The 27,162-nt window shown below is 28.2% G+C and overlaps 2 protein-coding genes across 2 annotated transcripts; one reads left to right on the top strand and one right to left on the bottom strand.

The window, feature by feature from the left end:
• The first annotated feature begins 1,525 nt into the window (after window positions 1-1,525).
• Window positions 1,526-22,714, top strand: LOC114128238 (uncharacterized). Its single transcript, XM_027992714.2, has 5 exons — window positions 1,526-1,798; window positions 9,491-9,812; window positions 17,348-17,586; window positions 20,597-20,756; window positions 22,302-22,714. The coding sequence occupies exons 2-5, from the start codon at window positions 9,604-9,606 to the stop codon at window positions 22,459-22,461; spliced, it is 768 nt and encodes a 255-aa protein (XP_027848515.1). The 5' UTR covers window positions 1,526-1,798; window positions 9,491-9,603; the 3' UTR covers window positions 22,462-22,714.
• A 177-nt stretch (window positions 22,715-22,891) lies between these two features.
• Window positions 22,892-26,321, bottom strand: LOC114128237 (uncharacterized). The gene is made up of 2 exons (XM_027992713.2): window positions 25,403-26,321; window positions 22,892-24,903 (listed from the first exon to the last, which is right to left on the bottom strand). The coding sequence occupies exons 1-2, from the start codon at window positions 26,123-26,125 to the stop codon at window positions 23,731-23,733; spliced, it is 1,896 nt and encodes a 631-aa protein (XP_027848514.2). The 5' UTR covers window positions 26,126-26,321; the 3' UTR covers window positions 22,892-23,730.
• Between the last annotated feature and the right edge of the window lie 841 nt (window positions 26,322-27,162).

Genomic DNA, 27,162 nt, shown 5'->3' with positions numbered 1-27,162 from the left:
TACGTAAATTAATAATCGAATGATCGTGAATGTAATTGATGTATACATATTATCAATGAAATAAATGCATAAATAAAGTAGAGAGAAATATATATTTACTTAGTACGATCCCCCCAAAAAAATTTTAAAAAGTATAATTGGATTAACAATACAACGCAATATTATTTATCTGAGGTATACTATATTATGTAGTAGTAAAGTAGGTACTTATTATAGTTTCTCGGTCATAATGGTATTGGAAGTTGTGATACTTAGATTTAATTTTAACAAGCTGTGCGAGCACAAATCTTATAGGAAAACCCGTTTGGTCAGCCAATCTAGAACTAATATCGTCGCAAAAACGTGAACAGGGTTAAAAATAGAAACCTATAACGATCAAACAATGAAATTTACTGGCAGTTGTAATGCAATCGTGATTTTGAAAAGATCAAAAAACTAGAAAAATAACTTCAAAATAGATCGAAATTATTCGTAAACGGCCATCGGTTTGCGGTTTTAACTGCTGCGATTTGCATCGTGTATCATAAATATTATCTGTCGACGAGTGAGGAGGTCGCGTGATCTGAGCCAAAACCACGAGAGAGCCGCCAAACCTGTCGTAACAAGAAAATAACGATGGCGACGATCGTACAAAACGAACACACTTTCATCTGTTGGCCTAGATATAATAACAGACGAGACACAACGATTGCGACTATAATAACAATGTTATTACACGGAAACCGGCAGCTGTAATACACAGGGCAGATTCAGTGATCAATCCGTTCTTGAGCACTAGCTTGTTCGAAATCTGTTTTTTTAATTGTTTTAAGTAAGTTTTGTAAGACCATATTTTCAACAATCATCTTGTTTTAATTAGTTTAAATTCTAATTCCGATTATATTTTTTAGAATGTCAATATGCTTGAAACAAAAATTCACTTGAATAGGTAGTTTTTGTGTAGATTATTTATAGTAAAATAACTACTACCTAACAGGAAAAATAAATTTATTCTGAGGTCTAAATATTATCTGGTAAAATAGTCTATTTAATGTTTTAACGTAATATTAGCTTTGAAAAAAAAAATTATGATATAAGTGGTTAACGTCTGTTTTAATAAGTATTCTATGTTAAATACACACAGTACACAAAAATAATATCTGTCTCTATTTTATTCAATTTTTCACCGTAAAAAACACTATCCTTATGGAATGTACTTTAGAACCACATGGAAAGTACTCGTTTTGATTATTCGAATTTCAATGTATACAAAAACATTGTAGAAAAAGATCACCTAATTAAAAATTAAAAAAGTAAATGTTTTTAATCGTCACAAGCCAGTTTTTCAACGATATGGAAAAAACAATTAATAGTTACAATAATTGATTTATGATCTTCGATTTTACATGTTCATACTACAAAAATCCAAAAATCTAAATTTACTTGCAAATACGTGATGCGACTATGCGAATGTAAAAACGGTCATACGGTCAGGACGGGAAACCGATCGCTCACGTCAAACCACGCATCGCATCCTAAGTAATAATCATCGTCGTCGTGTGCGCACCGACGTCGACGCGTACAGTCGTGTGTTGTGTGTCGTGCAGATCGCGTCTCTCACTAATACTATTATTATTATACATTATCTTTTCCTTGGTCTCCGCTGACGTTAAATTCACCGTCACGTGCGATTTTATTTACCGGTATAATTTTTACATCCCGCCAGTCTCATTTTCCGGTGTCGCATTCGAACATTTTTGACGAATGCAATTAACGAACGAGTAAGGATATCGCACACTCGTCATTATCGTGGTCACCGGTGAGTACACAATATTATAAGACATAAACGTAGTAATTTTTACTTTTATGTTATTTTTTTTAAAGTATTTTTATCAGTGCTTGTTTGTTTGTTATTTTTTTTCGTTACGTTCTCGCGAATTTTTGACGTTCCGACACGATGACGAATGACTCAAATAATATGTATATGCCTAGTAGTCTGTATCATACCACTCGTGTCTCTGCAGTGTTTAATCAGTTTTTTTTTTCCTGAAATTATATTGAATTAATTTTTTTACTAAGTTTTATTTTCAATAGTAAATTTGACACCACAAATACATGTTGGTCTATCCATATCTATCCATATAATATTTTCTGTAGAGTTGAAGGTGTAAACAACTTCAGTCGATCATTTTTTTTTTCACCAATAAGTAACATATTTTCTTATTAATGTTTTTTTTTTTTTTTTTTTTTTTTAATACAACGTATAATTATTAAATCAAATTATTGATTGCTTTAGTTTTTAGTTAAAACTATTTTAAATTTAATTTTTAATGAAAAAATAAAATGTAAAACATTTATTTCTATGTTTGTGATAAATAAAGTTAATAATGTATGCATTTTAAAAATGTAATCGCTGATATCTACTACATTACTATAGTATTGAAATAGTTAGACAAGTTTTTAGGTTTTGGGCTACAGGAATAAAAGATTATTATTGTATGCGGATTATAAATAATCTCATTGGTCTATACATTTTCATCTAGAATTCGGATAATTTTGTGCCAGACACTATTAAAGTTTTGTAGGTACCTATATGTACCATGACGTTGAAGATTTCTTGATTTAAATTGAGAAAAATCGATTACAGGATATAGTAGGTACATCGATTTCGACATCGAGACGCGCTTCATCGGCAACAGTCACGTCTCGTTTGTGGATTTTTTTTTTTTTTAGTTTGATTACCTATCTACAATAGTCAATACACGGACTAGCCAAATATACGTGCTGTTTTAGTGCGGACGAGTCAGACTGCTAAAATCTAACATTACATTGATGGTATTATAATAATAAATCAACGTATTGTGACCGTTTTCACGCAATTGTATCTAAAATGCCTAACCATCACTCGTCGCGCAACATTACAGAAATATTAGAAATGCATTTCAAAAAACCCCCGCTATCATATAAAAAGATTTAGTCGACTGCGAATAGAAATGATTTTGGCCGTTTAATCGGCAAATCGATTTCGAGAAAGTAATTCATTGACAACGCACATCCGGCTAACGAACGCGTTGTTGAACGTACCTACGTATATAGCGTAATAATATTATAATCCTGACAACCAAACCGAACGAGAACAAACTCGATGCGACGTGCATATAAATATTTAATATACACAATAGACTGATATAATTGTAAGCCGTGTAAACTCAAATATTAATAAGCGTCTATATATTTCGACGACCACGTACCTATGTACATAATATAGTATGTAGCTAAAATATGTCATAGCTACTATAACATATGGGTTAGACAGTTATAACTACGACAACTAAATAATTTCAGGCTATTTTCACGGATTTCAATTCTTGTCATAGTACTAGACTGGTGACTGTCTACCTATATTTTTTTCTCCAAAATACACATTGCTGTAAAATCGATATAATATTATGCACTACAATAAGTAGGTAATAAAGAATAACGTAGGTATTAAAAACTAAGCAATGAAAAACTTATATAGGTACAGTGAATGTTATGCAATTTATTGTGTTCGTATCTAGACTAAGTGATGACTATTGCATCTTTGTGTAGTTCTAACATAGGGAAAAATGTAATTTCTGACTTAAATATTCACATTAATGAAAAAATAAATTTGAAAAATATCAAAGTGCGTAAATTTGTTAGTTATAAAAATGTCTAGGTTTTAAAAATAAACTCATACAATGCATTTTTTTTAGATAACATTCAAAATCGATCATACTTTTTAAGGTATTGTTCATCGAGTAATATTGTGGTTTAAAGGTAATAAGATTAATACAAATGTCATATTCAGTTAATTATAATAAAAATGGCACGGCTTTGAATGACAGATAAGTTTGAATACTAATACAATTATTCAAAATCAAAATTAAATTAATTTAAAATATATTTTTATTTTAAACATAGAAATAATAAAATATAACGATGGTATTTTTCGAATGTCTTTGATTTGTAGTAATAATATTATGTATTTTAAGATCATTATGAATACTACAACTAACCTTGAATTAATTTAATATGATTTTGCTATGAACACCAAAATACCTAACCAGAATTAAATATTATTTTATAAACAATAATTACAAAAAAATAAAACAAAAAGTTTTTCTATTCATAAGTATAAATATAGTAGAAATATTTCAATAAAACTTAAAATATAATTTAATATAATTTTAACTAAAAAACTTTTGATATTTTATTTTTTATTTTAGTATATTTAATTTGTAAAAAGAATAATATATACATATATATACATGAGTTCTAATTTTCCACTGGATTACATTAATTTGATTTGACATTTTGTTGATTAATGGTTATAACTTCATAATAATAACAGTAATATTACCTACCTATGAAAATAATTTTTAATCGACACAATTATTAAGTATAGGTATATTAGGTGATTGATGTACTGTGTATTCAGTACAAATTAAAATAACTAAGTAGATCAGTTTAGTTTAATTAAGCACACAGCCAAGGTTATTGTTTTGTACATTGAATATTAAACATAGTGAGAATGTACGAATTACCATGGAAAAAATTCTATCATTCTGATATAATAACATAATATTATATAATTATGAATTCTGGTATATCCTAATTATTAATCTTCATTAATCAATCATATGTAATATAATTATATACACAGATATTGTGATTTTTTTTTTTAACAACGTTCAATATGCAATAATAACGTTCATTTTTATCAATTGTATACGTAGCTTTGCAGTTTTATTTATTTTTAATAAATTAATAGTACATAAATTGTGTACGTAAAATATCTGAAATAAGTACGCACATTCATCCAACTGATATTCAAAATTTATTCCAGCTCTTAAAAAAAGTGGCTCCAACCTCTATTTCAAAAAAAAAAATTTGACAAATTGTTGATACTGACCGCAATTGGTTTACAATGTTTTATAAAAAAAATATTTATTTATTTATTTCTAACTTCAAGGGTAGCTCTTTTCAAAATAAACGGGAAAATCAGGTTAGGTTAGAAGAAACGAGTTCTTGACAAAATCGATTATTTTGTTCTGTTATAGTTCAAAAAGTATAACCGTATTGACTTGTATATTTTTCATTAAATATTTATATGACGTACATAAGTATTTACTAGACAAGTTAACATTTTAAAAATATTTGTCTTTTTTGGTATTTATAGAATTTTTAAATTTTTAAAGTTTTTTTTTGAATTATGTATGATAACTTTTTTTAGTTAAAAGACTTATAAATTTATACAAGGTTCCTTATAAGTCGTTCTTCCTTCTTTTTTTCAAATATATCATTGAAATTAGGTATCTAACTATAGTATCCTTATATGGTATCCTTATAGTTAGCTATCTAAATTAGATAGCTAACTATAAGGAGACACTCGATTCACTTACACCGAAGTTCGCTAGGTGCTAGTAGTAATAATACGCTTACTTCTTTTTGATGAACATTATAATAGCTCAATATGTGTGCACTACATAGTTTACAGGCATATTATTTGTCATTAAAATAATTTTATTATAATATTTATTAATCGTCTGAATGTTTGTGAATTTGTATGTTCACTTCAAAAAAGCGAGCGTAATAATATTTTTATAAAACAAAATTGGTACGTGATATTCAACAATACATTATATCATGAATATGGTATTATGTTTCAAATACTTGCCGGAAAAATTATATCCATTTTATACGATTCAATTTAGTGATTTAGAAATTAATAATTCAATTAGAGGGCATAGACTTCGGTTGAATATTATAGTTCAAGTTTACAGGCTATAGGCTGAAAAATATTTTCATAGATAAGATAGTATAATGGTGCGATTTTTAAGATAATATTATTATTTTATTCTTGACACAATAAGACGTAAATTAAAATATTTTTCTTTTTTTTTTTTTTACGAAAATAATTCTCCATAATAATTTATAGATATAGAAAATCATTAATATACATATGCAGTGGTTTTTTGCACTAATGTTACGATTATACTTTTATATGTATATATATTCTATATATACTATGCATATTATACTTACCCACATTCATTAAAATAAAACCGTGTCCACACGATTTTTTATATAATGATGGTTGTTTGAATAATGAACATATTGTTCACACTCAGATTCTAATTAAAATTAGTTTGAGAAATCTTCTATTTAGACTGTGACACGAAATTATTTATGAGAATCAGTATTGAAAAAAAGAATACTCATCATTGTAAAATCAATATATTTTCTTCGCTTCATTCAGAATATTAATAATAATAATAAAGAAAAAAAAATTCCAATTTTCTAAAGATTTCTAACAACGTATAATTTTTTGTTTTGCATTATTTTACTATAATTTTTAATACCTACATTAATTCATTATTATAATAGCATTATTTTAACGCACTTTTCAGAATTCCATATTTTTAAAATACACGTAGACGCGGCATAATACTGTTAGTAGAAAGTATTTTTTTTTTTTTTTAATTTTATAAATATTATAAAAAAACTGTGTGAAAAAAACCGGATTGTTTGCGTTAAAAGTTTCACAATGCGTTTTGTTTTTCACACATATAACTCTATGTTGAACCAAGATCATATTATTTTTGCTTTAAGAAATAATCGGCTTGATAAAAATCGTCCATGAAACTCAATTATTCACAAATTTACGACACACTTGTTTTTTTTTTACTAGTTGTTATCTTCAATTTATTCTATTTATGTGTATGCACACTGCATTTCTCAAATGTATAATAGATGGGTAGATATTTATTTAATACAACTAAATTGAAGACAAACATTTACTTGACTTAGATGTTTCATAGCGTGAGCTACTTATTGCTGTGTACTAATATTTTATGATTATTTTTTTAATCGTATAGCTTACACTTTTATAATTTTTATTGAGGTTAAACGTTCTACTCAATTTGCATCTATTTAATCGACATTTAAATGTATGCACAGATAGTAGATACAATATATTATTATGGTCTTTTTTTTTTAAATATTATCAAAAGAAAGCAAAACAAAATTCTCGTTATTGCTGTACTAATACGATAATGTACGTAGGTATACATTATAAATATAATAATAGCACGAAAGTAGGTAATAGATATAATAATAATATTATCAACATACATAACATTATTGTATTGAAAATAATTGTCTCATAGTAAAAACCTCCTAGACACAAGCCGGTGTATTCAAACTTTTTTTTTTTTGTTTTCGAACATTATATCGGTAAGTCAAACAATAAAATATTAGTATCGCACGAGCACGTTAATGTCCTCTTGGTAGATAGGTACGCTTTTAATATGACGTAAATTTAACCGCCTAATTAAGTCTATATATTATATATTTGAAATAATTTCGGACACGATGTGTACAGATTCTATACATCATAATCACCGTCCGCGCTTTTAAAAACCGTACCGATTTCGTTTCTTACGTTTCGAAAGTTGTTAGTGCATGTGTATACGCTCGTCATAATAATGTGTAACAGTGAAACAATTGATATGTTCAGTGTTCACATTATTGTCTGTACGTATTTCGGACAATAAATTATTCATGGTTTTCCGGACGGTAGTCAAAAACTCGCGGATTAAAAGTCATGTAACGTATAGATAATCACATTATATTTCAACGCGTCTACGAATAATAATATTGCAAAATAATTTTTCGTAGATGTTAACAATAATAACAATTATAAAAGATCAATATTTATTTTTGAAAACCGCTGAAATTAGGGGTTAAGTTAGAATTAAATGTTTAAGAGCCTAATATTTTACGGACGACAAAGTGCGTTGAAGGTATTTTTTATAAATTATATAATATCATCATTCTATAGGTCAGTTTTTAAAATACTGTACGCTCGGCACCGCGTATTTTAACAACTTTATACAGAGTAGGACGTCTGTAGTGATATGATCTTAACATCGTGCGTCAGTGTAATTGTTAACATCGAATAATATTATTATTTCTTTTTGGGTACCGTTATACGCTGTCGCCGCCGGAGTATGTATCCTCTCACCATAATATGTGTTACGTTCAAGGTCAAAGATCAACCGAAGTATTACCATATATTATAACTTACAAGTATATAATATTATTAAGTAGTGGAAGTAGTCAAGTAGTAGTAGTAGACAATAGTAGTTGTAGGCTTGTTGTAGCAGTAGATAAGTAGTATTAGTAATAACGGAACAGTATAATATATTAATGCATAATATAAGACAGACAAACACTCATGAGTGATTCTTATCTACAGTCCATTAAAAAATTGTTAGAATTTTTATTTTTAAATCTTGAACTATGCTTGAAGACAATATTTTAAAATATTCAAGTTTTTTAAGTCATGTACTGGAGATCATACAAATGCAATACACACTTATATTATTATTATTATTATTATTTCTTTTGAATAAGAACAACCCATTTTTACCGTAGATTTATAGTAAGCAGTTGTTATTTTTAAATTTATCATACTTCTAGAACCAATATCCAAATCTGAACCATTAGTTTCTGACCATAGGTAGGTAATATGTTTAATTTTAAAATAAATCGACAAGCTAGTTTTACATATTTTTTCTCATTAATATGATGAAATGTTTGCAATTTGTTCGGTACATTAATAATATTATGTAGAAATGATATTGTTATTTATAATATTAAATGTATATTTTACGTTCGTTTGTTTATCCGATCCACTCCCTATATCTTGTATAGTTAGATAGAGCGTGTTAAATTTTAACCGACTAGAAAATGTCATCGTTTCCGTCGTCAAGGGTTTAATACAATAATTCAAACAAATGAAAACGATCTGCAGTAGATCCAGTAGGTGTAAGACTTCATCCAAATCGTTTTTTAACCGATCTCTCTCGTGGAACGAAAATTATAACGTTTATATTACTATCGCCATGCTATGTACATATTATATTATACGCGCGTATCACAGACGAAACGAATAACCGTGTTAACTGTATACACGCATTTAATTTATAATAATATATTATCATACTATTTGTTTGTCAAACGTGTATATAACATAGTGATAATGATCTCTTAATTCGAGTTTAGCTGTACTACCATATAAAATCTATCAAGCGTTACATACAAATAAAATATAATGTGTCAAATACGCACATAGACATAATTTTAGAAGATATTTGAACTAATAGTATTGACAAAGAAGAATCTAACACTCCGGCATAAATAATTTAAGTACTCGTGTACGCGTATTTTAAATAATATAGTAGTTAACAAATAAACAAAATCGAAAATATTGAATAAATTTAGTATTCGAGAAAAAACGGGGGTGATCATCCTCTGTAAATTACTCTGTATATTTATTAATGGTGAGTCTGACAGATTGGACAATTTTACACACAATTTTATTATGCATAAAAATATAATTATTTCCAGATAGTCATGTTTTTTATCTTAACTTTTTTCATTATAAAACTTTGTTTTAAAATGTGTTGATATTTATTTGCAGCTACAACAGCAATAAAAAAAATACTACGTACATATCCTCACTCTTCGCCTACCAAATGTCATGTAACTCAAGTAATATAAATTCGGAAATCAAAAAATAAATAGTTCGTTGAAATGTCTTCGTCGTACTTGTGGGTGGCTTGCACCTTGTTGGTTGGAATTGTCTCCTGGACCTCTGCTGTGAACAGCCCAACCAAAACGTACACAGGATACAAACTGAATCCAACGTCTCTACGTATGATATACTACCATGACCAGACTATAGCCATTGTTGAAATCGGTGAAGGTAAAGCTCTCCTCAACTGCGAGCTTGTCGAAATCTAGTGAGTAAATTGTGATAAATATTCTTATATAATAATAAAAATATATTTATATCAATCTCGGGGGCCAAATAGTGTAGGATATACTTTCTTTTTTTTTTGGTAGTGGGAAGAATTGCTGATTGTATAATTTTCAAGACTAGTTTTGAAGAGAAAATAATAATTATTAGTAAAACTGCACTATCACTACAATTAATCTATTTTTATGATTGCAATTAGCAGCAAACTGTGACATTATATGTGTTTCCTAAATAAGCAAACTTAGTAATGTGTCTATCAAGTTTTATAACATACATATTTTATCTCTATAATAGAATAGAGTCTATTATATTATTACGATGACGCCTTTTAAGATTTGTTATAGATTGATTTTCCATATTTTAATTATTTTCAAAATATTTTCAAAACTTTCGGGTTGGAGGAAATAATATTTGAAACCTATATTGATTAACCTTTACGAATAATTATTATACGATAATGTATTGATTATCAAATATATGTTATGCATATTATTATTTTATTTATATAGAGTTCAGTAAATTGTGCATAATGATATTCAAACACTGCTTATTATTTTTGTTGTCGATGAATACGCACGGCCTAGCTGATATTATATCCCGCTATTAAATTCTTTAAGTGTACAAATTGGTAAGATTAATTCGAAATATCATTATTTATTTTTAATTTAATGCAAACCTATTTTTAAGTATTTATGTTATAGATTAAGTCAGGTACAAAAAATAGAAAAAAACTAATCTCAAATTACTAACTTTTTTTTTAGTTTAAAACAATTTAATTTTTAACTATAATTAAAACATTTATTCGTATATAAGTGTTAAAGTACACATAATAAATATGGTAAACAAAAAAAAAAAATATATTAACTTCTTTATATTAATTTTTCACTATAATAGTTATAATATCATTATAAACTTACCCAATTAATTTCTCACGTAATAGAATTACGAGTGCTTAAAGTGTTATAAAAAGTGCTTGGTTTTGATTTTACCACTTAACAATCGATGTAGATACCAGCTATATCACTTTTCATAACTTGTACTTATATTAAATATAAGTTGTATATATTTTTTTTATTATTTCAAGTTAATAATATACAAACAATATTATTTATATAAGATTATTATTTTTTACATTTTTGAATGAATGCATTTTCCATTTTATATTTCTGAGCTTTCCACGAATTTCAATACATATATTTATTAAAATTAATTTCAAACAAGTAGTAACTACCTAATTGAAAGTATTTAATGGTTAGATAAGCTGAGCAGTGGAAAAAAATAATAATCCTTGGTACCACTGTGATAATATTCATGATGTACCAGGTACCTATTTAAACTTTAAGTATTTATATCTATTATAACAGATCCTTAAAAAAGTGGCCTTTATTAAATTTATATTTTAAAAGAGTATTCTACTACTAGATATGAAAATTAAAGTATAATAATATGCTATATTTAAAAAAGTAAAAACGATAAAAACAAAAAATATATAAAAAAATTATTTTTTTAAAAAATGTAAGAAGATAATATACAGGTAATTATGCAAAACCTATATTATACGAAAAACATAAATACTTATCAAGTTAATTAATGCTTATTCTTAAAATGATCATTTTTTTTTTTTTTTGGTTAATTAAATAGTGTAATATACAACGTGTATAGTGATATACTTTGAAAAAAACGATAAATATTGAATGAAATGATGAGGAATTGTATGCACTGATGAACAACAGAAGTTAACAGTGCACAGTCCTTTTATTGTCACCTAAATCATCAAGTTTCCGTGGTTTCTATACATTTCTAAGCGATTTTTACGCCTCGGAAAATATGTATAATTAACGATAGGAACCAAGAAACCGAATTCCCGTGGTATAGAAAACGAACGACTGGTCGGAGTAGCATTATATTATATTATAAGAAAAACGATGTCATTATTTAGTATAACTATGTCACTCAACACCACTTTGTAACAATAATTATTAAAATTAAAAATACAAAAATAATTATTATACTCGTATTCACCAATCTAATACTGCTGATGTAAAAGCACGTAAAACAGCATTCGTAGCAGTACAACAGGTTAAAACCACATGAGGTAATCAGTAGGTGACTTATGAATGCTTAGTCCTCTCAAGAAATTCGTGACCCTCTCGCCAAATAAAAAAAATTAATGTTCCGCTTCAAAGAACATTGATATTATTTTAAAGCATGACGCGTTTAAACTATGTACGTATTATATTCTGGTTAGCAAAAGTTATTAATAAACATAAAGAACCGTTCAACAATTCGTCATCAAAAAAGTACTATGTTATTATGCTATAAGATCTTACCATACATTTTATATTGGACTATAGTAACTACAACTTAGGTAGTGATAAAATAATAAACGATTTTCGTAGTAAACGTTAGATACCTACCTACAGTAACTGGTAAAAATACCATGTAGAAAAATATATTCTTGGAAATAATACCTTGCGGAAGTAATACTCGAAAGGAAAATAGCACATAAATAGTAACAATAACTTTGGGACCAGAGTAGTGTGTAATTATTATCTCAGTAAAGTAGCTGAGCTTATTCATAAGTTTATTCAATTTTTAAAAATGTATACAATTCACTAAGTATGACTTATGTGTACAATTTTTTTAATGTATTATACATGTTTAGATATTTTTAACTTTTAACATTTTTCTGTTATATTTGTGAATATTGTTAGTATTGTGAAAACTGATAATACTATCGTAAACATTAAAATTTTATTATACAACTTAAATTTGATAATGTAATAATACAAATATTTTTTATATAATATAATATATATATACATACAGCTCTACAAATTCAATAGGTTTACAAATACATGATTAAAATAATGTAGTATATTATTTTCGAAATTTACCTATATTTTTTTTTTTAATAATAAAATTATTTTTTCGAGTATTTTTCTATTGAATATTCATATAGTTAGGTATTTTTTCCATGGTTATTATTTCCGTGAACATTTTAAAACGTTATTAGATGGTGGAGAAGTTGTAGTTACGTAAATGTTTTTATCCCTATTTAAATTCTCAATCATTATTATTACATAAAACAATGCAGTATCATACAGATATAATTTATATTGTAAATATTTTACGAAATGTAATCCAAAATCCCAACTTCGACGAGTGGAAATTAAAAGTAACGTGTTGTAGTTATAATCAAGTATGATAAAATATGTACTTATTATTATGTTTTAACGTTCGTAAAAATTATAATCTAATAAGTTATAATCAACAGTACCTGCCTACAAATTACAATGTAATATATTATTATTATATTGCTATTATTATATCATAAGATGGCCAACGCCTAATCGTCCGAGTTCCGCCGGGGGATTACGAAGAGCGCTTCTCTCCGCATGAACGTTTCTGAACGGGTCCGTTCTATCGCACTCGCCGCGATGATTTATATTTTAATTATTGTTTTCTTGATATTCCGCAACAGAACATGCAACACGGGTTTTCCGACGACGAGCGCGATTCACCGTATTACATTATTATTGTTACTGTTATGCATAATATTAAAATATTGTACGCACATAGGTTTTGTTGTGTTGAATTCGCTATACGCACAACATATTAATATAATAACGTACGTTTTCGGTTTTGTTATACGTTCCCGGCACGTCGCTCGACGGACAATAATTGTGTTGACCTCTGCACACGTTCGCAAAATTAAAATATTGTCATTGTTACACATTATATTATTATTATTATTATTATTATTATTGTGCGCGCCACCAGGAAGTGGCGTTGGTCGGATGGCAATAAATAATATAATATAATATACAATGAAGTTACGCGTAGGTACCTAAACGAGCGAGCTTATACAAAAGAATAACGTTAATCACTGATAGCTATTATACTCTAAAAATTCGCGTTTGCGCTACTCATCAAAACCGAAAGATTTTTATATAAATGCACGCAATTAGATGTATATAGAGGTAGCAGGTGCATTTTGGATTTTAATAACAATCATAGAATATTTTATTTTATTTTTAAATCGTATGCATAATGCATACCGCACGAAATATCTATACATGAGAAAATATTTGCGAATTTATTTTTTATTGATTTGGACGTTTTTAACCTCGTGACAGGTGAATTGTTCAAACGTTTCATTCACAATAGCATAGTATTATTTTAATAATGATTATTGATTTAGTATTATTTTACGGTTTGGCAATAAAACGTTTTTCACTACCTTCCGAGTAACAAATTACTGACTAAACTGCATTATATTACTAAGTACCTACATAAAAATATTGTTTTTGTGAAAAATTACACGTAAATAAAATGATACGTATTCGATCAATCGTCAATGGACATGATAAAATAATATGTCGAATTGAGATCGTAATTCATAGAGGAATATATAATTAGTAAATAGTAGACGAATAATATTTCAATGCAACCTTTCTCTAAGAACATCTTTCACGTCACATTTTACATAGAGTTTATGTTATTAATACTTATTACTTAATAATAACTGGTTTTCCAGTTACATCCATAGGTGGGCATTGAAGGGAAACTCTTAAGGTTCGGTCCGTTTACAACACTTTTAATATTAATAAATTTATTACATTCAATCAAACATAATATTATAATATTGTATTATTTATTTATTTAAATGTATATAGTAAATTTAAGGGAGAAATATTTAGGCGGTTAATTGAAGGTTGATGTCTTCACGAAATTGGGTAAAAATATCAAGTCCCCTCCACACCTACACAAATTCGACAAAATATTCACAAACGGCGTATCACCTCACGTCATAATAATATACCGACCTATGCAATCGTCTCAGGGTCGTTCGAATTCAAAGTTTAACGAGATGACGATGTTACCACGGTGTTACGCAAACACATCAATAACATAGTAACTGCAATATTAATAACAATGTTAAAATGACGTGTAAAATAAAGTAAAATCGGATCTACGAAAGTCTGAAATGGAACAGATCGAAACCGCAACAACCGGTTATCAACCATAGTATTTATTATTATGTATATATTATAATTTTATGCGGTTCATGTGAGTTTATCTATCACAATTTCGAAAATCAGTAGCACAATGATATGCGATCGATCATAAATCAAAATCATTTTATTTGTAATTTCCAACTGTATTATCTGTAATGCCGTCTATAATATTAATATATAAGGTATACATCGCGCTTGACGCCATGGCGCTTGTGTGTGAAAGACTGAGAATTTGTAAGAGTCGAGTTCAAAAACGATACATCATTAGTAATACACTAGATTGAATGTTATCTTAGACTAAAAGTTAACTAGATAGCTACCATAAACATGAATAATTCAAAATATAGATTGCTATACAGAGTTCGAAAATAATTGCTATTATTTAATCCTTGTTTAAACTATTCTATATAAAATTCGTTTCTTAATTTTGAATTTTGTGCGAGTCTCATGAGATTTGATTAGGTATTATAATATTATCTCAATATATACAGAACAATTTTTAAAACTTACATATTATTTAATGGCAGGTACCATGGAAGTGTATTAAAGTGCTTCAATTTAGATGTATAGACGTATAGTACAAATACACTTTTATTATAATATAATATAAACATATAATACATTTTTTTTTAGTTTTTTAGTTTTCTTCTGTTACGAGTGAAATTTAATGTTATTATAATAATGACCTGCTGCAATTTGCATATCAATCGATTTTCTTTAGAAACTGTAATTTGATTTTTAATAGAATAGTAAAATCTGAGTTACAAGCATTCCATAAAAGTATTTTAGAAGTTAATTATATTAGTTGCAAATAGCTAAATAGTTTTATGTTTTTAGTGTTTTTACAAATATGTGTATAAATATGTTTATTCTATTATTATATATTGTTTTACCAGTGACCACTGTAGTATTACAATTAATAGGTATAATAGGCATATATAAATACGAAATGTAATATAAATATAATATAAATCGTATATAATATTAATTATTAATTTGTATTATTGATAGATCCTGAAGTTACAAGTATTTTCAATACAACCCATTTTGTTTATTAAAATAATAATAATAATAACAATGTATACGGTAGGTATGTACAATAAATTAAAAAGTATTTTTTTAAAAATAAATTATTTAAAACTCTTTAGTACGAGTAGGTAGCACACTTTATTTTTTAACCTAATTTTACTGAATAATTCATTTTAAATATTCATATTTCCATTTACAACCGTACAATTTTATGTCATTTATTGGTAAAATATAAATAATGGTACTTTATTTTTCTGAATTCTTAGCAATATTTTTAATGGCTTATAATTATTATTCAGTTCTATAATTAAATATGACACAACAATACCCTTTCATAATTCTTGGTGGAATTATTAACATTACATTATAATAGAAAACAGTGTAATCAAAGGCAACTGCGTTTAGGTGTAATAAGCAATATGCATAATTGTAAAATACGTTGGGCTTCTTCAAAGTTCAGAGTATTCATGTAGAAACGTTTTTTTCTCTGAAATAAAACATTGAAAATGGCCTCCTGCACGTCTCCGAAACAAAATAATTACAGCGTACTATGTGCATTATGTTATGTAATATTATCGTCCTTGCGATGTGACGAGCATGCATCCTTTGATAACTTAAAAAATTACAATTTTTCGTGTGCCGAAACTATTATGAACATTTTGTTGGATCAAAAATCAAAAATAATTTATTTGTTTATTAGTACCTACCCATTTATTATACACAAACACTATTGGAATGACAATAGACCATGAACGCGCATCAAGGTTGCGTAGACGCAGGCACCTAATCACTTTGGAAAAATAGGCATGCGTAATTATCAACGACGCGTGTACATTATACCCATGGACAAATTATATTTGTTTGCACAAAAATTCAATAGGATTACATTAAGAGGAAGTAAGCACATTCTCCCCACAAATTATTGTTTTTATTGAAAAAAAAAAATAGTTTAACAATAAATACAACTAACGAATTTTAAAACAGTAAATTATTTACATTTTTTATTAATGATATTATCAAAAAAACAAATTATAATTAATTTGTTTTCTATGATTGTCGGAGACCACTGACTAAGTGGTTTTTTTCACTCGAAATACGCTTTCTATAATCTCGTAATTACGCCATTATAATGATACTGAGATTTAGTTACTTATAAGTTACTTGAATTAGTATTTAATTAGGTATAATTAAGACTTTAAGACACTTTAAATTTTAAATATTCTCAAAATTGTATTGAATTTGCCTATATCAACTACCTAAAATTTAGTGCTCCTGGCGCCATCTTAATAGTAAAACAATAAGTGATATACGTTATTATTATCTTTTATTTCTAAGTATCTATGCAAATAACATTAAAACACGTTTACCAGGATTCTTGTATATTTTCTGTCATTAAAACTCGTAATATCATATTATATTATTATGACACAATAACCTTTAATAATGTAAACAATAAATATTTTTTTAGCAATGACGAAGAAGGCAAAGAAATGTTAAAAAATCTTACGAGAATCAACAAACCACTGCGAATCACTCTAGATCAAATGATGAAACTGATTGGCCAATGCGATCTGTTGGATCCACATCAAGTGAATCCCGAAGAGGCGAAGTTGCACGCACGTGGTGTCAACGGTGGTGAAGAAATGAACTCAAACGGTGGCGTTCAAACGACTACCTCCAGTTCACTGTATTCGGGAATACTACCAGGTGCGTTGTTTTTGTTTCACGAACGAATCTTTGAGTATTCTATAGAAACTTTTACGTCGGCGTTAACCGCCAGATAGCACCATTTATTAATGAATATCGTTCATAAATGTATTTAATTTTAAGTTCAATAGTGTAATTTATTAAGCATAACAGTGTTGTAAAATATTTTTTATAATGATCGTCATGATAAATAGTCAACAGTATAAATCAGTAATAACAGTAATATTATTTAAATCACAAAGTACTGCGAACGATCAGTTGTTTTGATCAAAATGTTTCAATATTTTATCAACCGACAACCATAATATAATACGATTATTATTAGTATATTATGCTGATTATGTTGATCATTCAAAATACAATCAACTCAAATGGATATATTTTAATTAGTTTTCAAAAGTCTTATCGTATCATCAGGTTCAGCACTAAGCTTGACAAAAAAAAAAAAAAAAAAAAAAATGATATAAGTACGACTATTAATAAGCGTGTATTCATATCCACGTACTGGATACCGTGTTATTGCTTAGTAAGTATGCATGGAAACTGCTAGTCTACTTTTTTAGACAATAATATAATACCACATAGTAATGATTACTAGCTATTATTACGCACACAAAACACAAGATCAGTCCTTAGGAAATTGCCTATACTGAACTCCTTAATTATAGTCTTATTAATTGAATCTTGAAATCAAATACTTTATAGTAAAAATATATAAAATTACACTATAATATTATATTACTAGCTGTCACCCGCGTGCTCCACCCCCGTGGATAGGTGTATAGTGGTTTACAAATTTTGGGGCTGTTTCTTTGTCTTGTAGTTATTTCGATCATAAAGTGTACATACCTTATACCTACGCAAAATAATAATAATTTAAGGTATTTATAAATTATCATAAATGTACTTATACATAATAAAAACATTTTTTTCTCACATTAATATCATTATTCTTACACCCGAAAAATATAATATATAATAATATTATAATGTCGTTAAATGAATAACAATAATAATGATAATTAAACAGCAACATTGGGCATGCCATTCTGTGAGTTTTCGCATCATACAGCCAATCCGAGCGTTATACTGACTTACTATACTACTTTTATAATGGTTATTATTATTATTATTGGATGCGTTTTAACCAATCTTAACTATTCGAGTCTCAAGATTAAGTACGTCAGCCGTAGTTAGAATGCAGTAATCTATACTTCAAACCCCGCAGGACCGTTCAAAGCACTGAGCAATTGTCACATCTCATATACGTCGATAATAATGATTGTGATTCATTGTCGATTTTATATAAATTTCTTACTATTATATCTGACAGTTTGCTGGAGGTTTAAGTACCAATTTTGTTAGGGAACATTTCAAATATTTTGAAATCTTCAGATTTTTACAGAAATATGTAATTTGTGTCTAAACACACTATTTGGTGTGAAAACGAAACAGATCTACGTGTTCCTATAGTAAAAGTATGTATATCTTTATTTTATTTATTTCGAAAAGGGAACACAAAAAAGTTAGGTACACAAAATAAGTTTTTTGTCTCTCCTGTAAAATTTGAATTTCGACGTATATGTATTATATATTATATATATTTTTATATAATACATATATATTGGGCGATTGCTTAACTATAGGTACGCTTTAAACAATTAATTTAATACACCTACTATAATAATTAATTATATTATATTATTACAATTTTCAATTATTATAATATACTATGATTATTAATTACGTGATCTAGAACAATTAAATCGATAACGATATAATAAAATAATTTTAACCATTCAATTATTATGATGTTTATGTTACGTGGTATAAATCAATTAAATTATATTATAAACTACTAGCTAAACAATTAACCGAATATTATTATTATTCCAACGATTAGCGAACACCTCTAATGTAAAGATTATTTACGATTTACGCGCAGTCGCGCTGTTTTCTTATGTATACCGATAGAGTTTTAAGTTTTAACGACACGTTTCAGATGCAATATAAATAAATATAAATAATTTCACTAATATTTTTACACGCAAAAAACATGACATAAATGTAACACGTGCAATTTATTCTGGGTACCTTATTGTATATTACTTTTATAACCAATTTACTTATACATTAGACGGTTAAATGTAAATTAACCCATATTAAAGTCGTACGAATTTAAATTGAAATCAAAATTTATTCCATCTGCCAATTAGAAGTAATAAACATTTTGCTTTCTTATAGGATTTTAATGTACGTTTTATAAACTATAATACAAGTATATGAAAATAGCCATTTTTATGATGTTTTAAATAAGTTGTCTTTAGAATAAAGTCATTGTACGAATTCATAATATAATGTTTATAATTATTAATTGTAAGGAAATCGATTTTGTTCGTAAATACTTGATATTTTATACTGCACTCGTATAATAATTAAGGTTTCATATTTTGTTTTACTGTAATTTAATTAGTGATGAAATTTGTTCAATTTGCTAGGGAGTAAAATTTACAAGAAGTCTTTCACATAGTCTTTATACGGTATTGTTAAGCAGTAAGAAATATATTATGTGGACAATTTACGTTTTGTTTAGACTTTTACAATGAGCTCTTCTTTAGTTAAAATTTGCAAAATACTTTTTTGTTTACAACTATAGCGTCGGTCTTTTCATATTCACCACCCTTTCCATAAAGAAAGCTCAACAATAAAAATATTTTGCATATAAATTATGAACATAATAAATTCATATACGCCCGGTTCGTATTTACCTATTCTATTTAATAGTAGTACAAGTAAGTATTACTGGATTAGCATTGTTTTTAAAATCAATTGTATTAATTCGAATTATTAATTATAAAGAGAAATTTCTATTATTCATTTATAAACGATGATTATTATTTAGGTATATAAATCTATTTTTGAATATAATCATAAACTGTTAATCAGTTAAATTTAAATGTATAGTATAAGCATTTTATACAAAGTTTATTTATGTATATTTTGTTTATAGGTACAAAATGGTGTGGAAGTGGAGATTTAGCTACAACATTTTTTGATTTGGGACCAGAGGTCAAATTGGATATGTGTTGTAGAACGCATGATCTGTGCCCATCAAAAGTCAGATCGTATGCCACCAGATATAACATCACTAACAATTCAATGTACACAAAGTAAGCAATATATTACAAGTTAAAAAAACATAATGTTATATTATTAACTGTGTTTAAATTACACAAAACATTTGTTTTTTTCGTTTTAACTTAAAATTGTAAGAAAATTAAAGTATTTACTATGGCACTAGGAACGTACGCTTGTTTAAAGCAATACCAAAAATAAACGTAAATTAATTTAGTTTCAGATACCTAATACAAATATATTATTAAATATTAGACTATAAATATTTAATGAATTCTACGAAACTCATTAATTTGCTTTTGTATAAGTATGCTGTACAATCCTAAAAATAATTATAGTAATACAGATTATCGGAACTACATAGGTCGAGAAAAACTAACGTTTTTTTATAAGTTACATGTAGGCAATTTAAACTGACGAATTTAAATAAAAACATATCTAAGTTTTCATATATATTTATTCGTAAGCTAAGGTATAACAAACACCAATAATATTTTTGTTGTGTAATCAAAAAGTATTAAATCAACTGTTTTTTTATCGTAAAAGAAGCTTGGATACTACAATCATTTTGTTATGAAACCAAATTGTCACTCTATAATATTTAAGATAACATTAAAAATAGTTTATAGAACGTTGTTTTTGTGGATCAATAAATAGATTATTTGTGATGATAGATCATTCTAAAGAAGAATTTCATTAACTATTTATTAAAATGTATTTTGTGATAATAAGAACCACTCGGGTAATACTTATAGTTCTAAATGTTCTAATAGTTCTAATTAAAATGATTTCACTATTAAAAGAGAAAAACTTTGAGTGAAGATACCTTTTGATATTTTTTTTTATCGATATTGCTTCGTCAACAAAATATATTGATTTAATATCCTTTACTTAAAAGTTTTAAACATTTAATATAAAATAAATTAAAATATACTGATCAACAAAAACAAAGTTTTCTATTTTCGTGAATTTTGTATCTAATCTTTATGCTGTAAAACTAAAAACAGAAACTTCTCAGGTCTTGCTAACATGAAATCGGTTTTCTTTAAAAATTTGGGATTGCGCAACAATTATTAACAGTTGTATATTAACATCTATAAGTCACTTTAAAATAAGGCTTATATAAATACATTAAAAAATTGATATTGTTTTTTTTTTTTATTATTATTTAATTATAAGTCATTATAATATATCTTTTAAATATCGGTAGTGAACATATTACAACGTAGATTTTATGATTTTTTCTAAATTTTTGAACGATTTATTTGATTGGCTGTTAAAACTATAATTTTAAATAATATGATGTATGGTAGCATAATATTATTAATATTATAAACTCATAGTATTATGTTACAGCGTTTATACTATATTTTATATTTTATTTATACATTTTATAGCGATATTATTACACTAGAATGATTACATATTGTTCTACAATGCCTATATAGGACGTATTGTCGATATAGATTATAAATTTATAACAATTCCATTATCAATTTAAAATAATATATAATATTATTATTTATTTTATAAGAAATATATTACATGGAAATATTTATATTTATATATATATATTACAGATCACATTGCATTTGTGATAAAACATTTTACAACTGTCTGAAAAAAGCCAAACATTCTACCGGAGATCTCATGGGAACTTTATACTTCAATATACTTCGTGTGCCATGTGTGGATGAAAGGAACGGAAAAACAGTATTTAAATTACCACCAACATACTAAATTACTTTTTGATTTTTGTATAAAAGTTAAAATAATTCATGTTTTGTATTATTTTATTTATATTTATCTTAAATATGTATTAACATATTATGTATGAGAATAATCTGATCATCAAACACAAATTTTATAATGTACATTACATCATCGAAACAAATGTTGACAGTAATATTATTGATATTATTGCCACAATATTAATTGTTATAGATTTACGTATTAAAATTTTAATAATATATTTTTAAAAAAGCAATTTAAATAGGTATTGTATTTATTTGATATATAAAATATAGTCTACATAATATATTTATTTTTTTGGTCAGCATTTGATCAAAATTACCTTTACATAATATGATATAATACGTGGGTGCCATTTTTATAGCAGGTATAGTAGTAATTTACTTTTTATTATACATATATTTTTTTTTGTATCTATTCTATCATCGTATTTATTTAAGCAGATATTTTGCTTCAAAATAATTTAATACCATTAATTTTTAAAGTAGTTTTTACCATTAAATTTAATGCATTGTTTCTGCTCATATAAAATGAAAATTATATAGGAACGAATTTAGGTTCGTCGAAGCTGGAATTAAATAATATAATGATATCAAGGAGATAATAGTCTATTCGATCAAATATACTATTGTAATAGAAGTTAGTCTATAAAAATCAAGACTTTTTAAATTGTAATGTTAATCAATAATATTTAGAAAGTATTTAACTTTATTTTTTATTAATATTTATAGGTTAAAATTTACTAAAACAAAAAAAGTTAAAATTTCTTGAGTTTGAATTCAAATGCATCATTTTAAATAAATTTAAATCAGATATACCTACTTATTTAAAAAAAAAAATGCTGTTTACGTGTTTTTTTTTTCAGATTGTATAACTATATAATACATGTTTAACATAGTAGTATAGTAATAATAATATAGTACATAGTATTATATATTATATATTAATATTTTTAATATTTTACTGTGAAGTTAACTTGATGTTTTATTTATTCAAAAATGATTTTAATTAACGCGTACATGTTCATTAAGAAAAAATTGTGCCTTAAATGTGTTCCTGCGCAGCGGTCAGCTAATATTATAATGATACATACATTTACAACCCTTATACATCAATTACACACGAAATGTTTGAAGACTGAAATTCATTGCTTTTGTTATTTCCCAATTAGGATTTAGTTGCATATATCTGGAAAATCAAAACCACCATCGCACCTCGGCGCAAACATGGTCCGTCTAATAATTGTCTCACGTGGCATCATCTGACAGTGTTTCTACATTGTTTCGACCACTGTCGTCGTTGCCTATGAATGGAATTTTTCTGCAGATCTTTGCCTGGTTGAATTCGTAGTGGTAAAGTTTGCATCATAGCTTTGAAACTCAATGGTCTGGTGGCATTGGCGTCGTTGTAGTTCAGTGGCACTTCGATGGGTTGTAGCTTGGCGTTTGCACCCATTCGATCTGCAGTGCCTGCAAAGTGATCGACAAAGTTTGTCTCCAGCATCCATACGATTTGCCGGATCTGCTTTTGAGAATTTTTCTTCTTGGTGGCTTCTGAATTTTGATCCACATCGTCAACGCTATTCCCAACAGCTGCTGGGGCAGTCGAAATCGCGACAGGGACACGACACGTCTGGCCAAGCCGGACTAACCGGAAGTCACGTTCGTCGATGTATAAAAACGATCCAGTCAGCTTTTTCTTTCCACTAAATATTTTCCACGACCATATATCATTAGTATTTTCCAATCGAAAGTAAACGGTAGTTCCCCCTCCCGCGAATTTTTCACCGACGACATCTGTCTGCCGGCGATCCGTGCCAAGTATGACCATCCGACACGGTTTCCGACCAAGAACGGCTAGAGTACCAATGATTGGTGACAGTGGTACTGGGTTTGTGTCGATTTCGGGCTTGTCTTCATAAGACAACGGATCGGAGGTAGAGAGTTCTAGCCGGAGCTTGTACAATTCGCGGCAACCGTGGTAAGTGATCAACAACCTGAGTTGACCTGGCCTGATGGTTAGTGGAGCCAAGTAGAGGATGTCTCGGATTGGAGGCGTCGGCCATCGGGATGGCTGACGAAATTTTGATTTTTTCACGTCCGATTGGCTGTCGCTATCATTATCTGGATCATTTGTATCGGTTTTCTTGTCAGCGTCGTGCAATGCATTGTGTTCTTCTTCCAGTGGCAATATGATTTCAGCAAATCTGTCGTTGCTATGTGTGTACACCAGCACACGATTAGTTCCTGCATCACCGATTACCACTAGTGGCCAGTCTAAGGTACAACTATTCGCTCCATCACTTTCACCAGTGGTTTCATTATTTAATGTATTATCGATTTCTTCGGTATCCAGGTAAATTGATACTATGTACTGAAAACAACTCACTCCAGGTCGCCATACTCGTGACAGACTTACAATGTCGATGATCTGAAACTCGTAATACTATATTGTCAGTATGTTATAGCTGACATATATAATATTTAGATTTGGATAAACCGATCGTTTGAATGTTTTAAGGTATGTGGATATTTTTTATGGACTACTACATGTACAGGGTATGTCATAAAAAACATAACAAAGCTCAAAAATTAAGCTAGTTAAAATGTTATCGTTTTTAATAAACTCTATAAAATATGCAAGATTTATGTATTGGACACGACATCATACATATCGCGGCTATCTCCACAGATACTCTAATGTGAAATGTAATAATGATTAAGTGTTAGTTTGAAAAATTATGTCTCTATTATGAAATTACTGTGTGTCTTGGACAAAGCATTATAAAAACTAAAATTACGTACATATCGTTGTATCAAAACAACAGTCCCAGTCTACGCCATCAATCAACTATTAACACCTGATCCGAATTCGTTCGTTTGGAATTTATTATAGTTTATTATATATTAATGTTAATGTTGTTATGTACCTGGTTCGTATAAACGTCAATAGCGATGAATTTCGGTTGCAGCAGCTGATCGTCCGTTTCCGCCTCGGACGCGGATCGATCACTGCTGGGTGGTGGTGTATTACCATAACACGCGTCTTCGCCACCACGGCCTACGTCCAGGACCCAGAGAATCCGTCCCCGATCGTCCAAGAAGGCATCGACAGCATTTACGATGCGCCGACGGTCACGGCTGCCACGGTTGTCGGTAGGGATTTCGGAAGTGGGCCGATCGTTTTCGTCCGATTCGGTGGTTTCCTGGTCCTGTTCCGACACCGGTTCCGGTTCCAGTTCCGGCGATCCCGCGTCCACAAACGCTCGCCAATCTGGAAACGGCTGCACGACCGGATATAGGTTATTGATACCATTTTTGAGACACACCAATCCCAGGGAGAACTGCGCCAGTGTGTTGTCAGAGCAACACCTTCGGCTACCGTCTCCGGTGGGCATGACAAGTACGGTCGCCGTGCCACCACGAATCATTTGCATCCGGCTGATGGTGTTCGGCGTCGCGGTGTTATTGTTGCAGCCGTTTTTTCCGGTCCACGACGGCGGTGGCCATCGGCCCGCCAAGTTTCCCGTGTTTATCAGCCACTTAATAGGCGTCCGAGCCTTAGCATCGACTAGTCCGATCCACAACTGTGCGACGACCATCACGGTCACGATCAACGCACTAGTGGATTGCAGTATCGCCATCGTCACCATGATCGTTTCACTTGTCCAATTGATTGCAGATCTAGAGATCCATTAATTGTATTACAATGTATTATGCGTGTTTCACTGTGTTAATTATAAATTGTTGCCAGAATTATCGTTGAAGCGGAAATCGTTCGTTTCTAGGGTAACAAAATTCTTAGCTCGGTTGCGCATTTTATTCAATATACTTAATAGTTTAATTTAAGATCGTATGTGACATTTTCATCTATCTAAATATGCATAAATATATTAACACAAATAACCACTATTATCGATTAATAACGTTATCACTATTTTAATCACTTTCATTCAACGTTAAATGTATACACCAGAAGTTATTTTTTATCATATAAATGTTCATGTTATATCATATTATAATAGGACGTGCGATATGGATCAGTCACATATACAACTATAATGACTTAAACTAAACTATTCAAAATGACAAATCAGTAAAATATAATATATTTTAATGTAACTTGAATTTATTTTTCAAAAAAAGGTTTATTTGCTGTCTGTTATTGTATAATAATGATACGTTACCTATATAATTTATTTCCATTTTTATTGCATAGTCATTAGTTGGGCTTAACTTATTATCAATAACCCACTACCTACCTACGGTGTACTACAATTGAAGAACTCGTGTTTTATACAAAACCACAATAATTTTTTAAGTCTATAATAATTTCCAAACATGAATATTTTAACTTGAAATAACATCCAAAAGTTTTATATAACCCATTATAAATTTCATCTTAGTGTGTGACTTGACTACGAAATCATTATAAGTCAACAAAAAGCAAAAATCAGGTACGCCATTAAGCTCAATAATTGTTCTTAACAAATAATATAATAAATATTATTATATTAGGTACTACCTATATAATAAGTACACTAATTTTCTGAATTAAAGATTCGGGACATTTTATTCTGTGATATTTTAACAGCGGAATGTTTTCAACAGCAATCAGAATTAATCGATTGGATTGATTAAATTAAAAGTATTCGTATAATTAGTATTTATTAACATAAAAATAGTATGT

This window comes from Aphis gossypii, chromosome 2 (genome assembly GCF_020184175.1).
Source record: "Aphis gossypii isolate Hap1 chromosome 2, ASM2018417v2, whole genome shotgun sequence".
Lineage (NCBI taxonomy): Eukaryota > Metazoa > Arthropoda > Insecta > Hemiptera > Aphididae > Aphis > Aphis gossypii.
The sequence above is the reverse complement of the archived record's forward strand: the minus strand, read 5'-3'. Positions and strand labels throughout refer to the sequence as shown.

Excerpts from the sequence above, each read along its gene's own strand:
- LOC114128238 (XM_027992714.2), top strand. The coding sequence starts at position 9,604 with ATGTCTTCGTCGTACTTGTGGGTGGCTTGCACCTTGTTGGTTGGAATT. Across the intron at positions 9,813-17,347 it reads TGCGAGCTTGTCGAAATCTA|CAATGACGAAGAAGGCAAAG; the intron begins GTGAGTAAATTG and ends ATATTTTTTTAG. Across the intron at positions 20,757-22,301 it reads AACAATTCAATGTACACAAA|ATCACATTGCATTTGTGATA; the intron begins GTAAGCAATATA and ends TATATATTACAG.
- LOC114128237 (XM_027992713.2), bottom strand. The coding sequence starts at position 26,125 with ATGGTGACGATGGCGATACTGCAATCCACTAGTGCGTTGATCGTGACC. Across the intron at positions 24,904-25,402 it reads TTGACGTTTATACGAACCAG|ATCATCGACATTGTAAGTCT; the intron begins GTACATAACAAC and ends TACGAGTTTCAG.